The sequence below is a fragment of the Pinus tabuliformis genome, chromosome 9, assembly GCF_031772625.1.
Source record: "Pinus tabuliformis cultivar Carrire ecotype Pingquan chromosome 9, CPIR1, whole genome shotgun sequence".
Lineage (NCBI taxonomy): Eukaryota > Viridiplantae > Streptophyta > Pinopsida > Pinales > Pinaceae > Pinus > Pinus tabuliformis.
In genome coordinates this window covers 233,255,444-233,275,751 of record NC_142307.1, presented here as the reverse complement: position 1 = coordinate 233,275,751, position 20,308 = coordinate 233,255,444, and the positions used below count along the sequence as shown (strand labels likewise).

Below are 20,308 nucleotides of genomic sequence, written 5' to 3'. Positions count from 1 at the left end.
CACCTTAATCTGATTAGGGCTGGGAGAAATCTTTTTAAATAAAGAATAGAAAAGAAACCAATTGTTTTTTTTAACTCTTATCATCAAATTATTAAAATTTATGGCATGTATTGCAAATAGCATCATGATAGATGGCAATATTAAAGATGATTTATATTATTGTGGATAGCGCATTATGAGTTGCAGGCGGAGGTACGATAAATGACAACATTAAAAATGATTTATACTACTCTCAATAACTCATTATGAGTTACAAGTAGAGTTACATGCGATGGGAGAAAACAGAAACCAGCACATTGAAATCAAAAGGAATTATGATCTTTTGAATTGGTTTATGATTATGTGCCTTCTACCTAAGTAATGGAAACCTCATTTCTGAAAGAAGGAATGAAAGAAGCATGGGAAAATCTTGATAATGATGTTGCCGACGTACTTGATAGTGCTGCTGCATCCTTCCCATTGAAAGCCAAACTTTCCTCTTTGTGTGTAACACGCACAAAGCCAGGTATGGAAGGGGTGGGCAATGTGATAGTATTCGATAAAAGCATAATGGAAGACATGAGCAACCTTGCTATTGCATCAACCTAGGCACCATTGTGTCCAAAGCTTGTCCTCTGGTATACAACCCCTTGCCTGCATCAATACAAAACACTGATGAGCTAGGGTTTCAACCAAGCAATTTAATGATTAATATGATGAAAATGCCATACCTTTGTAACATAATTTGCATCTCTGGGTAGAATGAGATCAGTGTTTTTTCTACTGCTCAAGATCTCGAGAATTAATACTCCAAAGATGAACACATCAACCTGACAAATGCATTCCTTGTGACCTGACAAACGCATTCCGTGTGTTGTGCTAAAATACCAACATGTTGGTATCATTGAAGAATACAAGCTGCCTATTTTTGGAAAAGAATACAGAAGCTGTCTATAATAGAAATACAGTTTTTCCAAAATTAATGTCCATGTGTTCATCTAATTTCGTGAATTCATATGGGCTGTAATTCTCTCAGTTTTGTTAAACCCCAGTAGATTTATCACAGTTGGGAGAAATTATATTAGGATATTGGGAGCCCGTATTAACCCTAGCTTCTCTGTTCCACACTCTTTTCTCCTTTTTTTCTCTCGACATCATTTTTGCATTTCGATCCCTTTGCCATGCTGGGGAAATGTTCAAGAACAAGTTACAAGAGTACGCCCAGAAGACTTCTTTGCCTTTTCCAGTTTACACCCCCTTTTCCAGTTTACACCACTATAAATGAGGAAGAAGACCATCTTCCTGAGTTCAAGTGCAATGTGACAGTGAACGACGCACGATATGATTCGCCTCCAGGATTTAAATATAAGAAGGAAGCAGAGAACGCTGCCACTCAGGTAGCGGTTGAAGATTTGCATAAGCTGGGGTTGGATATCCACCTTAAAGTAATATTGAATCCCACCCAAATTTTCTAGGGCCATGGAATATGCTGTATCTGATTTATGCGATTTCCTTCTATTTTTCTCGGAAAACACTGTGACAAAAGTTTGGGGCTGTATCCAGCTTGTTGCTGTGTAGTATATTAACGAATATGTCTTAAATCATTACCCAATAACCCAAACAATGTTTCTGTTCTATTCTGTTCTGTTATGGGCCTCTTGAAAATCCTCTGTTTTAGTAGGAAAATCATTATAAATTCATTCATTACCAAACCTAATGAGTTTGAATATGTTGGAGGATTGTAAATTTGTTTGTCTTATTTTGATGACCAAGCAGGAGACAAGACTACTCAAGAACGTGCTCAACGAGCTCGTTGTAAAAAAGAACATTCCACTTCCTACTTATCAATTTACAAAGGAAGGAATCGCACACTGCCCAACTTTTACAACAACTGTAGAGATTAACAGGGAGTCATACAGTGGAGCTCCTGGAAACAATAAGGAGGCCATAAGAAACGCTGCATATGAAGCAATCCGATCAATTCACACCCAAGATTGTGAGTTGTTGTAGATAGAAAACAAATTATTTGAATTCTCCTTAGTTATCTCTATGTAATTTGTAATATTGTGAGTTTCCTCGTCTCCATTGTGCTATTTAGATTTGTTGATGCCACTGATCCATTAGATTCTCTTTTCAGGCAATTCTTTTCCACAGATTGAACTTCATGATGAAAGCAAACAAACAATGATTCTAAGCAGGAATTCAAGGTCACCAATGCTGTATCAAAGCTACCTACTGATAACAGTACATCTAATAATCAACTATTGGTAGGAACGGATTCTCATTCATCTGAAAATACAGAAAATTTGAATGTTAAGGATGTTCCTACTGTTCCAGAAAAGCTAAATGTGGAGAAACCCATGTGAAGTGGGAGGGGCTTCAGAAAAATCAATGGTGAAGGATTCGGGTGAAGTTGAAAATGGTAAGCCAAGTATAAATGATGCAAAGAAAAGCCTCAACATGATTCTATACTGGTCGAACAACATGGATTGAAAGAGGAAATGACAGACCTCATTCAAAATAAGGAACATGGATTTAAGCAGCTTGAAGGGATGCAACAAGGGTGTCAAGAGGTTGTTTTAACAGAATCGATTGTCAAGAGGATGAGAAGTGAACATGAGGATGTTGAACATATCTCTGAGAGAAAGAAAAAACTTAAAAAGAAGAACAAGGCCAAAGTGAGGAAGACCGATGGCACAACTTGACGCAGCCAAGAGAGTTCATTTTCAGTCTGCCTGGCATTGGTACGTGACAATACAAAATTTATTCATATTTTACAAATCTCTGATTTTATTTTAACTCTTGTTATATTTCCTTAGATTGGATTTTATAACTCATAAGTTTGTTGGCCTGCTCTCATAATTGAAAGAATAAAGTAAAAAAACTTTTACATTATGTCAATGGCCTTTATGTTTTAAAATTTTGAAAATATCTAGGAGATGTCTCCTAGTAGTTTTACATATACGTTTTCATGTTGAAAACCCTTCTGATTCCTTGTTTGTCACATACAATTTATTTTGGAATTTGAAAGCTGTAATCACAATAAACATGATGAAAGATTTTCAAAAATAAGCACAAATGACTACAAGTGAAACTTTGGCCAAAATAACCAAATCTGAAAAATCAACAAGAAGCTCAAATTAAGCCGAGTGTAAGTTGTAAATTGTTACAATGAGGTTTCTAATTCATTGAGGATATTTTCCTAAGTTTTATTTTTTAATCTTTCACTAAGAACACAATTTATACACATGGGATACAAAGCTTTATCAATTCCCTTTTGGCACACATGTTGAGGCAATGAAAAAAAAAAACAATTCTCCCTAGCTTCAATTTAGCCTTGTTCACATGTGCCAACCTTATCCATGCTTATGCTTATCCTTTGGCACATGATTTGAGGACGTTGTTGAAGATTAGGTTGACTGGATGGCACCTTATGTTTTTGACCCTCCATCTCATCCACCATATCCACTCATGCATACATACCTAGGTGGTGCGTTCCACTATGAGGACATACTCCTTGCATAATCTTGTTCACACCTTACACATTTGAATTGAGTATTGATGGTTTGACTTGGTCAAAGGAGGTCCACTTGCATATATTTTGAGGAGAGATCATGATTTTGATGTGGACCCATTTCCACCAGTACCTAGAGCACATGGTTTTGACCCTCCATCTCATCCACCATATCCACTCATGCATACATGCCTAGGTGGTGCGTTCCACTATGAGGACATACCTAGCAGTGTATGTCCCAGAGATCCAATTTTCATTTTAGAAAGTGCCTACCCCATTGACTAGGAAATTTATATTATGTTATTGAGGTATTTATTTCTTGGAACACCCTGCACAAGAACTTGCTTTCTGAACGAAGGAAGATTTCTTGACTAGGTTTTACCCTACGCAAGGGTTTTGCTCTCGCTGTGTGCCTATATCTCGTGTCCTCTTCTATTTATTGATTGGCATTAGTCTTGATGATAAGAATAAGATAAATTGAAAGAAGAAAAACTAATAATGAAACATCAAAGATAATGTCATAATACAAGAAATCAATTAATTCGTCACCCAATTGGATTTCTCAACATGTTATCAGAGCTATGGTGGAAGAAGGTTGAAGATCACCTTATTGGCAAGAAGGAAATACAATTACTCCCTGACCTATACATTGAAGACATCTAAGGGAAAACACTAACTCTTGAGGTTCGATTTCCCGACTCAAGAAGCCACAGAAAAGGTTCAAAGAAAGTACAAGAATATAATCATTACTACAAGGTTCAACCACCTCAAAACTAATGGAGACATGATCGATGTGATAAAGGATAAAGAATCTAAGAACATATCGAAGAAAGAAAGAAGTCATTAAAATATCAAATAAGCAATCCGCGTCAGTAGAAATCCTTTAGAACCTGTGGCAACTTCTCCATTATTATCATAGAAGGATACAAAGGTCATGAAGGCAGAATTATGGATATTGTTCCTCCGTTTATGAAATAAATATTGAGAAATCAATGCTAGTATAGTTACAGTTACATTTCTCTTTCTTGATAACTACTAGTGAATTATGTTGGTTTCTTTTAATTCTTTGTTATATTTATCTTTCATCAAGCAATTATTGTTGTTTTGACTAAAGTTGACTTTCTAGTTAGGGTTGAAGTTTGACTGCAGAATTTGACAGGTTGATTTGATTTTGTATTGGGCTAGTCTATTTGGCTAGGTTGATTTGACTAGCCTGCTATCAGGCATTTAATGCACCCGATAGCGGCCTCACCATACATACATGGCACATGTAACGTGACAGTCCTCCGGCCGAGAAAGGCCTCGAGTCTACACAAGGAAATACGGACAAGACGTGCCTACCCCTTGATATTGTTTGCACAAAATGAAAGTACTACAATACGACTAATTTATTTTTGCATACTCCCATTGAATGTTGCAGGATTTCAAATTCGGTATTGCGCCTAATTTTTGAAATGAAATCCTCTTCCATTCTACCTTTGAGATACGATTCGAAAAAACTTTCTTGTCATTACATTCCGAATGTTCACGAAGAGAAACTAGCCTGGAAAGGATCGGAAGGGGACACATTTGCAGCTTTCTTGCTCGTTATGATGATAATGGTGAGCGTAGCAGAAGTCGCAGAGGTGAAGGGAGCAACACCAAGTCTGACAATGGCGGTTGCCCCTAATTCATTGCCATTCCTCCCCTCTCATTTAAGCCCTCATTTCTGTGGAAAATTCAAATTACTCCATGCAAAAGGAAGGGATTTTGGGCAAATTATAGTAGTGGCCACATAATTTATGAGAGGTTTATTAGTCTTTTTTCCTCATAAAGAGGCTTACTATTGTTAATACGCAGCTTCACATTTTTAGTTGCGGGTCAACATAAGGATTTTGTGTGAAAACGTGAATGTTATTTGTGCATTTTGTTTACAGAGACATATTTTGTGTGAAAACGTGAATGTTATTTGTGCATTTTGTTTTCAAGTAGAAATAGATACCTCTTCAGTGTCAAGTAAATACCATTCACAATTTTTTGTATATTATGCGGAAGGTTAATGCGAAATATTTCTCAAGATTCAAAAGTAACAACTATGACAATTAATGATCCTTATTTGAAATTGAATTAATGCTTAAAAAAATAATAATTTTAGATTATTTATTTAAAATTATACATTTTAGTATTTGGGGATTTATGTAAACGCTGGATAAAAGCAAATTATATGTCTATTTCTTTATAATTTTATTGTTTCATTAATATTGTTAAGAAAATTGATGATTAGAAATAGAAAGAATAAAAAATTAGGGAGACAACCACTTTTGAATAAATAAATTCTATTATCGTATTATGAATATAAAAAACAGAAAATATTTTATTTATTTATTATATTAACATAAATAATTATTATTATAAACTATAAAATTAAATAAATAAATAAAACAAAAAAAATAATGATAATAAAAGTAACTATTCAAAGATAACTAGAATATAAATTTATAGTTTAATTTAACTTGGAGGAAGTGTATTCTTACAAGTACCTAGGAAAGGATTAATGGTGGTGGAAAGCTGATTTTGGTCTTGAAAATAATTGTCAAACAGCAAACCTTGTAATGTGGGATAAAAAGAAGTTCCTCTTTGAAACTTTAGTCACTCATGTTATCTTATATGGTTGTGAGGTTTGGGGTTGCAGCATCTCCAGAGAATCATGGAGAAAGGTTGAGCAAATCCAGAAGCGTTTTATAACTTATAACCTGAAAATTAAAAGTAATACACCCTATCCTATTCTCCTTATAGAAGCAGGTATTTCCCCTATTGAGAGCCTAGCTATGATTAGGTTTCTGCTGTACAAGCACAAAGTCAATAACATATACGATCATAGACTTCCTAAGCTAGCTTTAAATTCAAGCCAAAACCACATAAGGCTGAATCGGGGTTGGCATAAAGACACGAGGGCCTGGTTAAACTATTGAGAGATCAACGAGAATGATGCATTGCAAAACATAAATAACATTAAAGATATTGTTACTTCTAAGTTCAAAGAAAAAATGTGGTGTGAGAAAGATTTAGCGGCTAAAAGAAAATTAAGTTATTATAAGAAGGTTGTCAACCCCACCCTAGAAGATCAAAAGTATCTCTCTATTTTAACTAGCTCAAAGAAGAAAATTAATATAGCAAAGATTAGAACGAATTCTCATGAGCTCCATAGTGAAACAGGTCGTTGGGTAGTTCCTAAAATGCCATGGATGGAAAGGATTTGCCATATATGTGAGAATAGGAACATCGAGGATGAAAACTACTTCCTCTTAGAGTGCTCCGCGTACAACCACATTAGATCTCAGTATCACAATCCTTTTTACAATACTGACCTTCCTAGCCTTTTACAATGTCAAAATTATAGTGAGCTCGGGAGGCTTCTTTTCAAGCTTTTTGAGCATAGGAATAAAATCTTAAATCAAAATAAATAATTTGTTTCTATAGGTTCGATAGACTAATGTTTGATCTTAGCAGACATTAACCATCATCATCATCATCATCATCATAAAATTATTAGGGTTTATTAATCAATAAAAATAGTTATTTGAAAATATACTAGAAAAATTAAATAAAATATAGATTTTTTTTTAAAGATTTAAAAAGGGATTTAGGCTCTCTAATTTATACTACAACTATTTTCCAACGGCTAATTCTGGGCAATGATGCATCCATGCTATTTATTCCTTAAGATCTATTGATTCTTCGCCTTGTCCTGAGAATGGACCACATTAGTTGGTTTGAAACGTCGATCAAATCCTAATATTGTGATTAATCTGAAAGACATTTATATGTTATGGATCACAAAAGTCTTAAATCTAACATTGATCAAATTTATTACAATTTTACTACTACCATTAACAAGTTCTCTAATGAGGTTTCGTATAAACAGATTAACAGGTCTTCCAACCCTTGGTATGACAAAGACTATAAAATTGTGAGGAAAGTGATTATATATGCTCCTAATGAAATTGTAAAGCTCTAGAATATTAGTATAGATAAACCCAAATTAAAAAGAAGAAGTTGTCTTACATTAACAAGAGACGAGAGCGTCTACTTCACCTTTCTAAACTTGTGCCAATAAAGTTTTGGCGGAATGTGCTAGTTTGTAAATCAACAAATAATAATTTAATCCCCTTAGAGAACTGAAAAATCTATCTTAAAAAGTTGTATGACTTCTCGGATACCTTGGACACCATCGTAAACACTCCTATTAAGGAAAATATATTTTCTCTTGAAGACGCTATGTCTAGGATTAATAAGCTCGCTAATGGGAAAGCTAAAGATATCAAAGGATACCAAGCTGAAATCTTTAAAATAGGAAGATTTATCCTCATTGCTCATCTCCACAAGCTTCTCAATTTGGTTGTAAAGCATGGCTTTCCTAAGCTTTGGATGTAGAGTCTTATTGTTCCTATCTTTCAAAATGCGAACAAAAATGCTCCCTCTAATTACGAGACCATTATGATTAGCCACATATTAGCCAAACTTTATGGGCTCATTTTGGAAAAGAAGATTACCTTTTGCCTTGAAAACCATGGTAAAAGAGATACAGGGCAAGCTAGGCTTAAGAGACATCACTCGACTATCGACCATCTTGTCACCCTCAAAATCATTGCCGAGGAATGTCACAATAGTAAAGTTGATCCCTTTTGCTGCTTTGTGGACTTTACAAAAGCCTTTGACACTTTTCTCGAGGATAAGCTCTAGAAACGTCTTGATGAAATAATGGTTCCTCCTAAGTTGAGTATTGTTGCGATTTGCCTCTACGGAGATTGTTGTTTCCAATATTAAGACCAACAAAGGGTGGTATAAATATATTAAATGTAATATCACGGTTAAGAAAGGGTGTCCTCTATCCCCTACCATTCTTTCCATTTACATCAATAAGCTAGAGGAGCGTTTGGAAATTATGGGTTGCAAGGCCATCAAGCTTTCATGTATAATCATTACTCTTCTCCTTTATGCTGATGATATCATTCATCTTGATAGAGCCATGTTGACCTACACAAGGAGCTTAAGACCCTTCATGATTACTGCTCCAATATAGGTATGACAATTAATACTGACAAAATTAAAGTTGTCATTATCAAATCCAAAAGGATTAACCATGGTAATTTCATCTATGACAACAATTTCTTAGAATAAGTTTCTTCTTATAAATATTTGGGTATTGGCATTCCTCATTAGCTCAACCGAAATTATAACATTGAGAAAAGGATTATTGGAGGCTAGAAAGCTTATTATGAGCTTGAAAAAAATTGTAAGTCCACTAATCTTTGTATTTGGAGTAAAAAAATGTTCATCTTTTAGACCCTCATTACCCCTGTTGTCTTATGTGGATGTGAAGTTTAGAGTTGAAATATATCCAAACAGTCGTAGAGAAAGATTGAGATGATTCAAAAAAAATTCATTACCTACAACCTCAAGATCAAGGGAAATACCCCCTATCCTACCCTCCCGATCGAGGTTGGCCTTTCCCCCATTGAAAGCAGCGCTATGTTTAAGTATCTGATGTACAAGAAGAATATTTACAACATGGAAGGCTAGAGGCTTTCCAAAATTTCTTCTATGTTTAGTCAAAAGCCCCACCTCCGCCTCAAGTGTGGGTGGTATAAGGATGTCCAATCTTGGCTCAATCATTGGGGGATAAAGGAGGGGATCTTCATGGGAAGAGAGGATAGTGTCAAAGATAACATCACCTCCACATTTAAGGATAAATTGTGGGATGATAAGGAGATGGAGGGTAAAAGGAAGCTAACATATTATAAGGAGGTGATCAACCCCACCCTTGATAACCAAAATTATCTCTCTATTTTAACCAACGCTATGAAAAAAGTGAACATCATTAGGATTAGAATTAATTCTCATAAGCTTTGAAGTGAAACCGGGAGATGGTCTACTCCTAAGACTCCCCGGAATGATAAAACCTGTCAGCTTTGTGATACAAAGAGGGTGGAATATGAAAAACTCTTTCTTTTAGATTGCTCCACTCTTACTCACATCCTCTCTTGTTTCCTTAACATCTTGCACACTTCTAACCTTCTTGACTTGTTAAGTCAACCCAACTATAGTGAGCTTGAAGCACTTCTTTCCCTTCATTTTTATCATAGAAATAAGATCTTGAAGAATCTAAATTAGATTCTTTTTCTTCTTAAAGTCCAACAAAACACATTAGTCTTAGTGGACATTAATCATCATTATCATAAAATCATTAGGATTTATTAATCAATAAAAATAATTATTGAAAAATAATATTATTATAATACTAAATAAAATTATAATAGGATAATCTATACAACACAATAAAGGAATGTGCCAAGATTAATTACAAAAACGAAACGAGATTAAGGAAAAAATAAAATAAAATAAACAAAAAAAATAAAAATAAAAAATAAAAAGTCACAATGAGAGGGCACAAATCCAACACTTAATTTCCAACCATCATCCCTATTGAGAATTTTCGTCTGTTTCTCAACAATAGATGAGGAGCAGGAATTATAATGCTTAATGTTTGTTGCATGTTCTTCAATTCTCAAATTAATGGAGTGCCTTGTTTCACGAATGTAGGGAATCCCACGAGCAGGGAAGAGTAAACCCCTTTCATGTCCTTAAGGTTCACAAGGCCCTTAACAGATCTAAGGGAGATCCTAATAGTATTAAGGGGCTTGAAGGTAGCAAAAACATTATTCTTTATAAGGATATGAGCAATCTTATCAGTAGTCCAATGGAGAACATTTGAAACTTGTTCATCATGAGCCTTTACATGTTTTTTGAAAAGCTACAAGACCTTGATGTTTACTATAGCTATTATTTAAAAATAAAAATAGAAAATGAGATTTCTTCTGAGATCAAATAATTTAAATTTCAGTTTTTTCAATTTAAATTAATATATTTGAAAATTGATAATATAAATTAAATAGACAATGTTTTTTATAAAAAAATTATGTAAAAACAGTGATACTTTTGAAAACTTATTTTGAAAAGAATATAACTTCACAGTCATAATAACCTATAGAAAGTTTAACGTTACATAATAACCTATAGAAAGTTTAATGTTACATGAAAATCAAATATTTGTGACACGTGAATAAGAGTACATTGCAAACTTCTAAGGCATAGTGGAGACCCTCCTTTTCAGCTAGAACTATGACCTGCACTAGCCTAAGCCCTCTCTCTCCCTCCTATATACATCTCACTTACAATAAGTAGATCCTCCTTTCTGACTATGTATCTCTTCTTCACATGCTAGTCAAGCCTCTATCTCCTAGTTAAGCGCACTACACACTTCTATTGGGCAGTGATGCCTTCATTTGTGCCTTGCAAGTGCACCATGTGCCCTCCTTGTGGCCCTAGCTCTCCTACCTAGCACATGCCACAGTTGCAAGAGGCAAGGAAACATGAATGTTTACTAAAAATATGCCATGTGCTCTTTTACCATGTTTTTCATGCCAAAGGCTAATCTTCTTTTCCAAAATGAACCCATAAAGTTTGGCTAATATGTGGCTAATCATAATTGTCATATAGTTAGAGGGAGCATTTGTATCCGCATTTTTAAAGATAGGAACAATAAGAATTTGCGTCCAAGGCTTAGGAAAGTCATGCTTTACAACCAAATTGAGAAGCTTGTGGAGATGGGGAATGAGGATAAATCTTCCTATTTTAAATATTTCAGCTTGGTATCCTTTGATACCTTTAGCTTTCTCATTAGCGAGCTTATTAATCCCACACTTAACGTTTTCAAGAGAAAATATATTTTCCTTAATATTACTGTTTACGATGGTGTTCATGGTGTTTGGGAAGTCACAAATTTTTTTAAGATAGATTTCCCAGTTCTATGAGGGGATTGAATTATTATTTTTTGATTTCGAACAAGCACATTCTACCAAAACTTTATGGGCGTAAGTTTAGGAAGGTGAAGTAGATGCTCTTGTCTCTTATTAATATAAGACCACTTCTTTTTTTTAATCAGGGTTTTACCTATACTAATATTTTGGTGCTTTACAGTTTCATGAGGAGCATCTCTAATCACTTTCCTCGCAATTTTATAGTCTTTTCCATACCAAGGGTTGGAAGATTTGTTAACAAGGCGAAGAACCAATAGATCATAAGAAATACATAGCATGGATGCATCATTCCCAAGAGTTGTACTATAAATTAGAGAGCCTAAATCCTTTTTAAATCTTATATATATATATATATATATATATATATATATATATATATATAACTATTTTTATTGATTAATAAGCCCTAATAATTTTATATATATCCATATTTTTTTATACTTATTTTAATTTTTTTTTATAGTAAATTTATATTCTAGTTATCTTTGAATAGTTACCTTTATTATCATTATTATTTATTTATTTAATTTTATAGTTTATAATAATAATTATTTATGTTAATATAATAAATAAATAAATTCTTTTCTCTTTTTTATATTTCTAATATGATAATAGAATTAATTTATTCAAAAGTTATTGTTTCCCTAATTATTTATTTTTTCTATTTGTAATTATCAATTTTCTTAATAATATTAATATTTTAATAATTTATCATACATTGGCTAAATTATTAATAATTTCTTGTATATTGATAAAAAAATCTCTTTATATTTGTTTGAATTAAATAATTTTATAATTCTAAAAGCTAATCCTAGAACCTTATGGAACAAAATGTATCTTTATTATTTAATCGTAATTGTATTAATAAATTAATTTTTTCAAGTTAATCGTGGGAATAAATCTCATTAGTCTCATTATATTAATAAATCTTATTAGTTGTAATTATATTAATAGATAAGTTTTTTCAGGTTAATGGTGAGAATCAATCTCATTAATAAAATCCAAAGGTTAACCATTAAAAATTACTAATATAATTTATCTGAAATTTAAATGATTAAATTTTTTATTAAAAATAAAAAATAAAAATTAAACTATTAAATTATTTTTGAAAACCAATCATATAATTTGCTTTGATCATGCATTTCGATAAATCCCCCTAAACTAAAATGAAACTATCAAGTTATAAAGCAAAAAAAAAAAACAAAACAAAACATATAATTTGCTTTTATCATGCATTTCCATAAATCCCCAAAAACTAAAATGAAACCAAGTTATAAAGCAAAAATGCAAAAATACATTTCATTATAATAGTAATGAAATCCTAGATTATTAGGTATCGTTTTTACGGACAACATACATCATACATCATATTTGATTGTTGGATGAAAAATTATTTAATTTCAATGTAACTATATTTTTTGGTGTATTTAAAAATATTATATTTACATCCATTTTATAATAAAATAAAATAAAATATAATTTATTTTATTAAACAAAATTATATATCTATTTAATATTTATAATTTTAAATTATTATTTTTTAAAATTATTCATTCAATTGGAAATAAAGATCATCAATTGTGGTAGTTGTTACCTTCGAATCTCGAGAAATATTTAACAATAACCTTCCACCCAATATACAAAAATTTGTGAATGGTATTTACTTCCGGAAAATGTATCTATTTGAAAACAAAATGCACAAATAACATTCACCTTTTCACACAAAACTCTGTAAACAAAATCCACAGATAACATTCACGTTCTCACACAAAATCCTTATGTTGACCCGTAACTGAAAATGTGAAGCTGCGTATTAACCATAGAAAATGTCTCTCTGATCAAAAAATAATAGTAAACCTCTCATATATTATGTCACCACTCTATAAGTTTCCGGATAATCCCCTCATTTTGCATTGAGTAATTTGAATTTTCCATAGAAACGAGGGCTTAAATGAGAGGGGAGGAAGGGCAATGAAGCACTGATAACCTCCATTGTTGGTGTCCGAATTGGTGTTGCTGCCTTCACCTCTGCGACCTTTGATGTGCCCATTATTATCATCAAAATGTGTCTCCTTTCGATCCTTTCCGGCCTTGGAAATGCACCCTCCTTGCCATAGGCATAGGGTAACTCTTTTAAGGACCACAATCCAATTATATCCAGTCTCCTCAACCATTTTAGCGTTTGCAACCTACAGGAATCTCTTCAAGGTCCGTACAGGACTTTAGTATTGGACAACTTAACTACTCGAAATCACATATCCATGATGGGATCTTAACTAAAACGTTGGATTGCACAACTAGATTTCAGCTCTACCATACTTTTCATGTCCTCTAGTAACTCCTTCATCTGCAGCATCCCCAGGATAAGGGTTCTTATTCTACCATATTACCTAATGTTCCCTTTGTAAATGGCAGCATCCAATCCTCCAGTGCCAGCGATTTGTGGTGCTTCAAACTGTGCAGATCAATGAAGATAGAAACTCGTTTGTACTCTACACGACTTCCCCTAAGATCACATAAATTTGTTCTCGGTTGTGATGTTTGTTGCCAAGTTTTCCAGCACTCTTCCATTTTCAGATACTGCAACGATGTGAGCATTGAGATCCCACTAGGAATGTCTTTTACCCCTTGACAGAAACTCACATCCAGATATATCAAACTTGTCATTTTATGTAACCGTTAAGGCAACTCACTCAGCTGGCCAGAGTGGGACAAATCCAATATCTGGAGTTTCTTCAATCTTGTTGTTGAATCGGGTAGCTTTGCTATCGGCGCTCGTGCTAGATGGAAGAAAACCATATGCTTCAACGCTCCAAAGCTATCAAGAAATGTTTTGATAGACGTTCCTACCAAATCCAACACTCTAATAGATGTAAGAGTCCTCGTCACACTGGACATAATATCTTCTAGAGATTTGCTCTCAGATAGCAGCGTCGACTAGATATCCTGACCTTTGAATTCATCAGGAATTGACTTAAATTTATTATCCATCAGAGAAATCTTGTCCTTGCCTATGCAATCTTTCAAAGGGAATTCCACTAGAGCTTTGCCTACTCTAAAGCAACAGTTTGCTTCCTTCTCGACAATTTACAGTGCTAGATCGTGTAACACATCGTGCATTGCACAAGCCACCACCTGTCCATCAGCGTCCTCGATGCTAGGTTCAATCAAGCACAAGGTTGCTCTCCATGAACCTTTGGATTGTAACAACGAGCAAGGTTTTTTGAATCGTATCTTGAAGGTTGAATGGAAGAGGATTTCATTTCAAAAATTAGGTGCAATACCGAATTTGAAATCCTGCAACATTTAATGGGAGTATGCAATAATAAATTAGACGTACTGTAGTACTTTCATTGCATGCAAACAATATCAAGGGGTAGGCATGTCTTCTCGGTATTTTCAGGTGGAGACTCGAGGCCTTTCCAGGCCGGAGGACTGTCAGGTTACATATGCCATGTATGTATGGTGAGGCCACTGTCGAGTGTATTAAATGCCTGAAAGCACGTTGGTTAGCTCTTTCCTTGTGTCATATAGTGAACGCCATGTGCTACAATGATGGGTTCCTTCTGACTGCTAAGGACGATTTAAACAATGACAGGTTGTTCACGAGTAGTACGCGGCCATGTGCTACAAAGTATAGTGAGTGAGGCCATGTGCTACAATGATGGGTTCCTTTTGACGGGTAAAGACGATTTAAACAATGATGGGTTCCTACTGATGGGTAAGGACGATTTAAAGAATGATAAATTAATGACACAATACATTGAAAAAAGAATTATGCAGGGACAAAACAATTTGCCTGTAATAGGTCAAAGATGAAAGAGGTTGAAATGGTAGGTTGGAACCCTAAAAAATTATGATCCCTCAATATGCATCGGTGATTTTATATTGTAGTGTCCCCTCAATGCTCCGCGTGTAAAGGATAATGAACTGCCGACATGGGAAACACAGAACCAACCACTAAACATCGCTTTCCATTATTTGTTGTGTCATAGGGTGAACGCGGCCATGTGCTACAATGATGGGATTCTTTGTTGTGTCATACGGTGAACGCGGCCATGTGCTACAATGATGGGTTCCTGATGACGGGTAAAGACGATTTAAACAATGATGAGTTCCTGTAACATCCAAGTTATGCATTAGATAACCCCACCTCTATCAGTAGGAAATCATTATTTTCATATGTACAGCTACCAATGTCTTCTTTTAGTATCAAGCCCTAATATTTCATAGTATTCAATTTTAGGGGCAGGAATTTGTTTTTTTTATCTGGCTGGTTGAGAGGTGCTTTCTGCACCCCTAAAATGATTTGGTTGGTTGAGAGGTGCTTTCTGCACCCCTAAAATAGAATGATAAAGATCTATTTCTTTCATTTAGTATTTAAGGTAACACTAGTTTTGTAGGATTTATTGTTCTCATTTGTAGGAGTAGAAATGGATTTATTAATACTCACAACTAATTTCTAATTCTATTTTTTATTATATTTGTCTAAAAGTAGATTGTATTGTTTTTGTTTTTAGTCAAAAATATTTGATTTTTAATTAATTTTGATAAATTTATGTAAATTATATTGTTTTTGTATTTAGTCAAATGTATTTGATATTGTTTTTGTTTTTAATAAAAAATATTTGATTTTAATATTGTTTTTGTATTTAGTTAATTATATTTGATTTTTAATTAATTTTGACAAATTTAAATAAATTTTATAAAATTTATTAAGATTGTGAAAAAAATAAATACAGATTATATTGTTTTTATTTCTATTTTTAGTTAACAAATATTTGAATTTTAATTAATTTTGACAAATTTACATAAAGTTTATAAAGTTTATTAAAACTTTGGAAAAAAAATTATTAAATTAAATATTTTGAAAACAAAAAATAAAATTTGAAATTATCATCACTATTTGGTTTCTCCTATAAAATAAAATGATGTTTGGTTTCTCCGTATATATGGGCATTCCAGACTCATTTTTTGGCTCTTGTGTGGGGTATAACGATTGCTACAGTTCTACTTGGGTGTGTAATCTAAGTTGTATAAGGTTGAGAAAGTATTTACATTTCCACTGAAAAGTTGACATAGCTGCAATACACCAGAATTGCTGTGATAAAATGTCTGGCCATGTAACCTCAGCGTTTACGGACTTGGCAGCTAACAATCATTTCGACAGTGATGATAAATAGACGTTGCTACCTAGTGGAGGGATAGATGCGGAGACTCTTTCCGAGAACGATGACAGGTGGATGTCACAACTAGAGCAAGCGATGGAATCTTGTAATGACAAACAACCACGAGGACGCATCACACCATCCGCTGCATGGCCAACCGAATCTAATTCCAGCAGTGATGAAGAACGGTAGAAGAAGCAAATGGTACGATTACCCAACGGTAGGGAATCGCGAAGTCGATGGATCACCGAAACGGAATGGAGTGATTATATTGAAGAGGATCCCCGTTGTCCCCATCTTTGTAATAGACTATCGTCCGTTGTGTCAATATTCAGAGTCCCCAAGTTCCTGAAAGACACAAAAAAGGAAGCATATGTTCCTCAAAGAGTTTCCTTGGGTCCATATCATCACAGAAGTATTGAGCTTCCTTCAATGGGCCATCACAAAGGAAGATCCCTCTGTAGAATGATGAAGAGATTCAATGTGAATACGAACCTGCCAGTTGATCCAAATGATATGGATTTCACCAATCGTGCAATGGAGAAGATCCTGAAGCTGGAGAAGGAAATCAGGGATAGCTACAAAGAAGACATCGATTGCAATGGAGAGGAACTCGCTCGGATGCTGTGTTTGGATGGTTGCTTCCTTATAGAAGTATTAAGAACTCTAGGTGGGGACAATCTCTCTAGAGAGGAGGCGGATGAGTGCTATGACCCTATTTTTGGGGAAAATAAGCTTGACTATGCTGCAAAAGATGTACAGAGCGATCTTTTGATTCTTGGAAATCAAATCCCTTTCATCGTTCTCCTAAAGCTACTACAGTTGCAGCTGATCAACTCGACCGTTGATGTCCAGGAGTTGCCTTACGGGTTACATAAAATGACAAGTTTGATATATCTGATGTGAGTTTCTATCAAGGGGTAAAATACATTCCTTGTGGGATCTCAATCCTCACATCGTTGCAGTATCTGAAAATGGAAAAGTGCTGGAAAACTTGGCAACAAACATCACAACCGAGAACAAATTTATGTGATCTGAGGGGAAGTCGTGCAGAGTACAAACGAGTTGCTATCTTCAGTGATCTGCACAGTCTGAAGCACCTCAAATGGCTGGCACTGGAGGATTGGATGCTGCCATTTACAAAGGGCACATTAGGTAATATGGTAGAGATGAGAACCCTTATCTTGGGGATGTTGCAGATGAAGGTGCTACCTGAGGACATGAAAAGTATGGTAGAGCTGAACTGTAGATGTGCAAAATGGATACGTGATTTTGAGTAGTAAATTTGTCTAATACTAAAGTCCTGTAGGGACCTTGAAGAGATTCCTGTAGGGTTGGAGACGCTAAAATGGTTGAGGAGACTGGATATAATTGGATTGTGGTCCTTAAAAGAGTTACCCTATGCCTATGGCAAGGAGGGTGCATTTCCAAGGCTGGAAAGGATCAGAAGGAGACACATTTGAAGCTTTCTTGCTCGTTCTCGTTTCTATGGAAAATTCAAATTACTCCATGCAAAAGGAGGGGATTATCGGGAAACTTAGTGGTGACATAATATATGAGAGGTTTACTATTATTTTTTCATCAGAGAGACATTTCCTGTGGTTAATACGCAGTTTCACATTTTCAGTTACGGGTCAACATAAGGATTTTGTGTGAGAACGTGAATGTTATCTGGGCATTTTGTTTACAGAGACATATTTTGTGTGAAAAGGTGAATGTTATTTATGTATTTTGTTTTCAAATAGATACCTCTTCCGGAAGTAAATACCATTCACAAATTTTTGTATATTGGGCAGAAGGTTATTGTTAAATATTTCTAGAGATTACAAGGTAACAACTATCACAATTAATGATCTTTATTTGAAATTGAATGAATAATTTTAAAAAATAATAATTTAAAATTATAAATATTAAATTGATATATAATTTTGTTTAATAAAATAAATAATATTTTATTATTTAATGGATGTAAATATGATATTTTTAAATACACAAAAAAATAGTTACATTGAAATTAAATAATTTTTCATCCAACAATCAAATATGATGTATTATGTATGTTGTGGGTAAAAAGGATACCTAACAATCTTGATTTCATTACTAGTATAATGAAATGTATTTTTGCATTTTTGCTTTATAACTTGGTTTCATTTTAGTTTTTGGGGATTTATGGAAATGCATGATAAAAGCAAATTATATGTTTTTTTTTTTGCTTTATAGCTTGATAGTTTCATTTTAGTTTTGTGGGATTTATCGAAATGCATGATCAAAGCAAATTATATGATTGGTTTTCAAAAATAATTTAATAGTTTAATTTTTTTTTTTTATTTTTAATAAAAAATTTAATAATTTAAATTTCAGATAAATTATATTAGTAATTTTTAATGGTTAACCTTTGGATTTTATTAATGAGATTTATTCTTAGGATTAACTTGAAAAAACTAATTTATTAATATAATTACGACTAATAAGATTTATTAATATAATGATACTAATGAGATTTATTCTCAGGATTAACTTCAAAAAATTAATTTATTAATACCATTACCAGTAAATAGTAGAGATACATTTTGTTCCATAAGGCTCTAGAATTAGCTTTTAGAATTATAAAATTATTTTAATTAAAATAAATATTAAGAGAAATTTTTTTATCAATGCATAAGAAATTATTAATAATTTAACCAATGTATGATAAATTATTAAAATATTAATATTGTTAAGAAAATTGATAATTAGAAATAGAAATAATAAAAAATTAGGAAAATAATAACTTTTGAATAAATTGATTCTATTATCATATTATAAATATAAAAAAGAGAAAAGATTTTATTTATTTATTTATTATATTAACATAAATAATTATTATTATAAACTATAAAATTAAATAAATAATAATGAAAATAATAGTAATTATTCAAAGATAAATAGAATATAAATTTACTATAAAAAAATTAAAATAAGTATAAAAGATATCGATATATATAAAATTATTAGGGTTTATTAATCAATAAAAATATTTATTTGCAAATATATATATATATATATATATATATATATATATATATATATATAGATATAAGGATTTAAAAAGGATTTAGGCTTTCTAATTTATAGTACAACTCTTGGCAATGATGCATCCATGCTATTTATTCCTGATGATCTATTGATTTTCTTTGCCTTGTTTTGAGAATGAACCACATTAGTTGGTTTGAAACGTCGGCCAATTCTCATAATGTGATTAATTCGAAAGACATTTCTACATTATGGACTACAAAAGTATTAAATCTAACATTGATCAAATTTATTACAATTTTACTACTACCATTAACAAGCTCTCTAATGAGGTTTCGTATAAAGAGATTAACAGATCTTCCAACCCTTGATATGGCAAAGACTATAAAATTGCGAGGAAAACGATTAGAGATGCTCCTAATGAAACTGTAAAGCACCAGAATATTAGTATAGGTAAAACCCTGATTAAAAAAAAGAAGTGGTCTTATATTAATAAGAGACGAGAGCATCTACTTCACCTTCCTAAACATGCGCCCATAAAGTTTTGGCAGAATGTGATTGTTCGAAATCAAAAAATAATAATTGAAATACCTTAGAGAACTGAGAAATCTATCTTAAAAATTTGTGTGACTTCCCGAACACCATGGACACCATCGTAAACACTCACATTAAGGAAAATATATTTTGTCTTGAAGACTTTAAGTCCGGGATTAATAAGCTCGCTAATGAGAAAGCTAAAGGTATTAAAGGATACCAAGCCTAAATCTTCAAAATAG

The 20,308-nt window shown here is 33.0% G+C and overlaps 1 protein-coding gene across 1 annotated transcript; it reads left to right on the top strand.

The window, feature by feature from the left end:
• Positions 1-16,721: 16,721 nt before the first annotated feature.
• Positions 16,722-17,426, top strand: LOC149148045 (UPF0481 protein At3g47200-like). Its single transcript, XM_089442056.1, has one exon. It carries the CDS (start codon positions 16,722-16,724, stop codon positions 17,424-17,426), a length of 705 nt encoding a protein of 234 aa, XP_089298182.1.
• Positions 17,427-20,308: the final 2,882 nt, after the last annotated feature.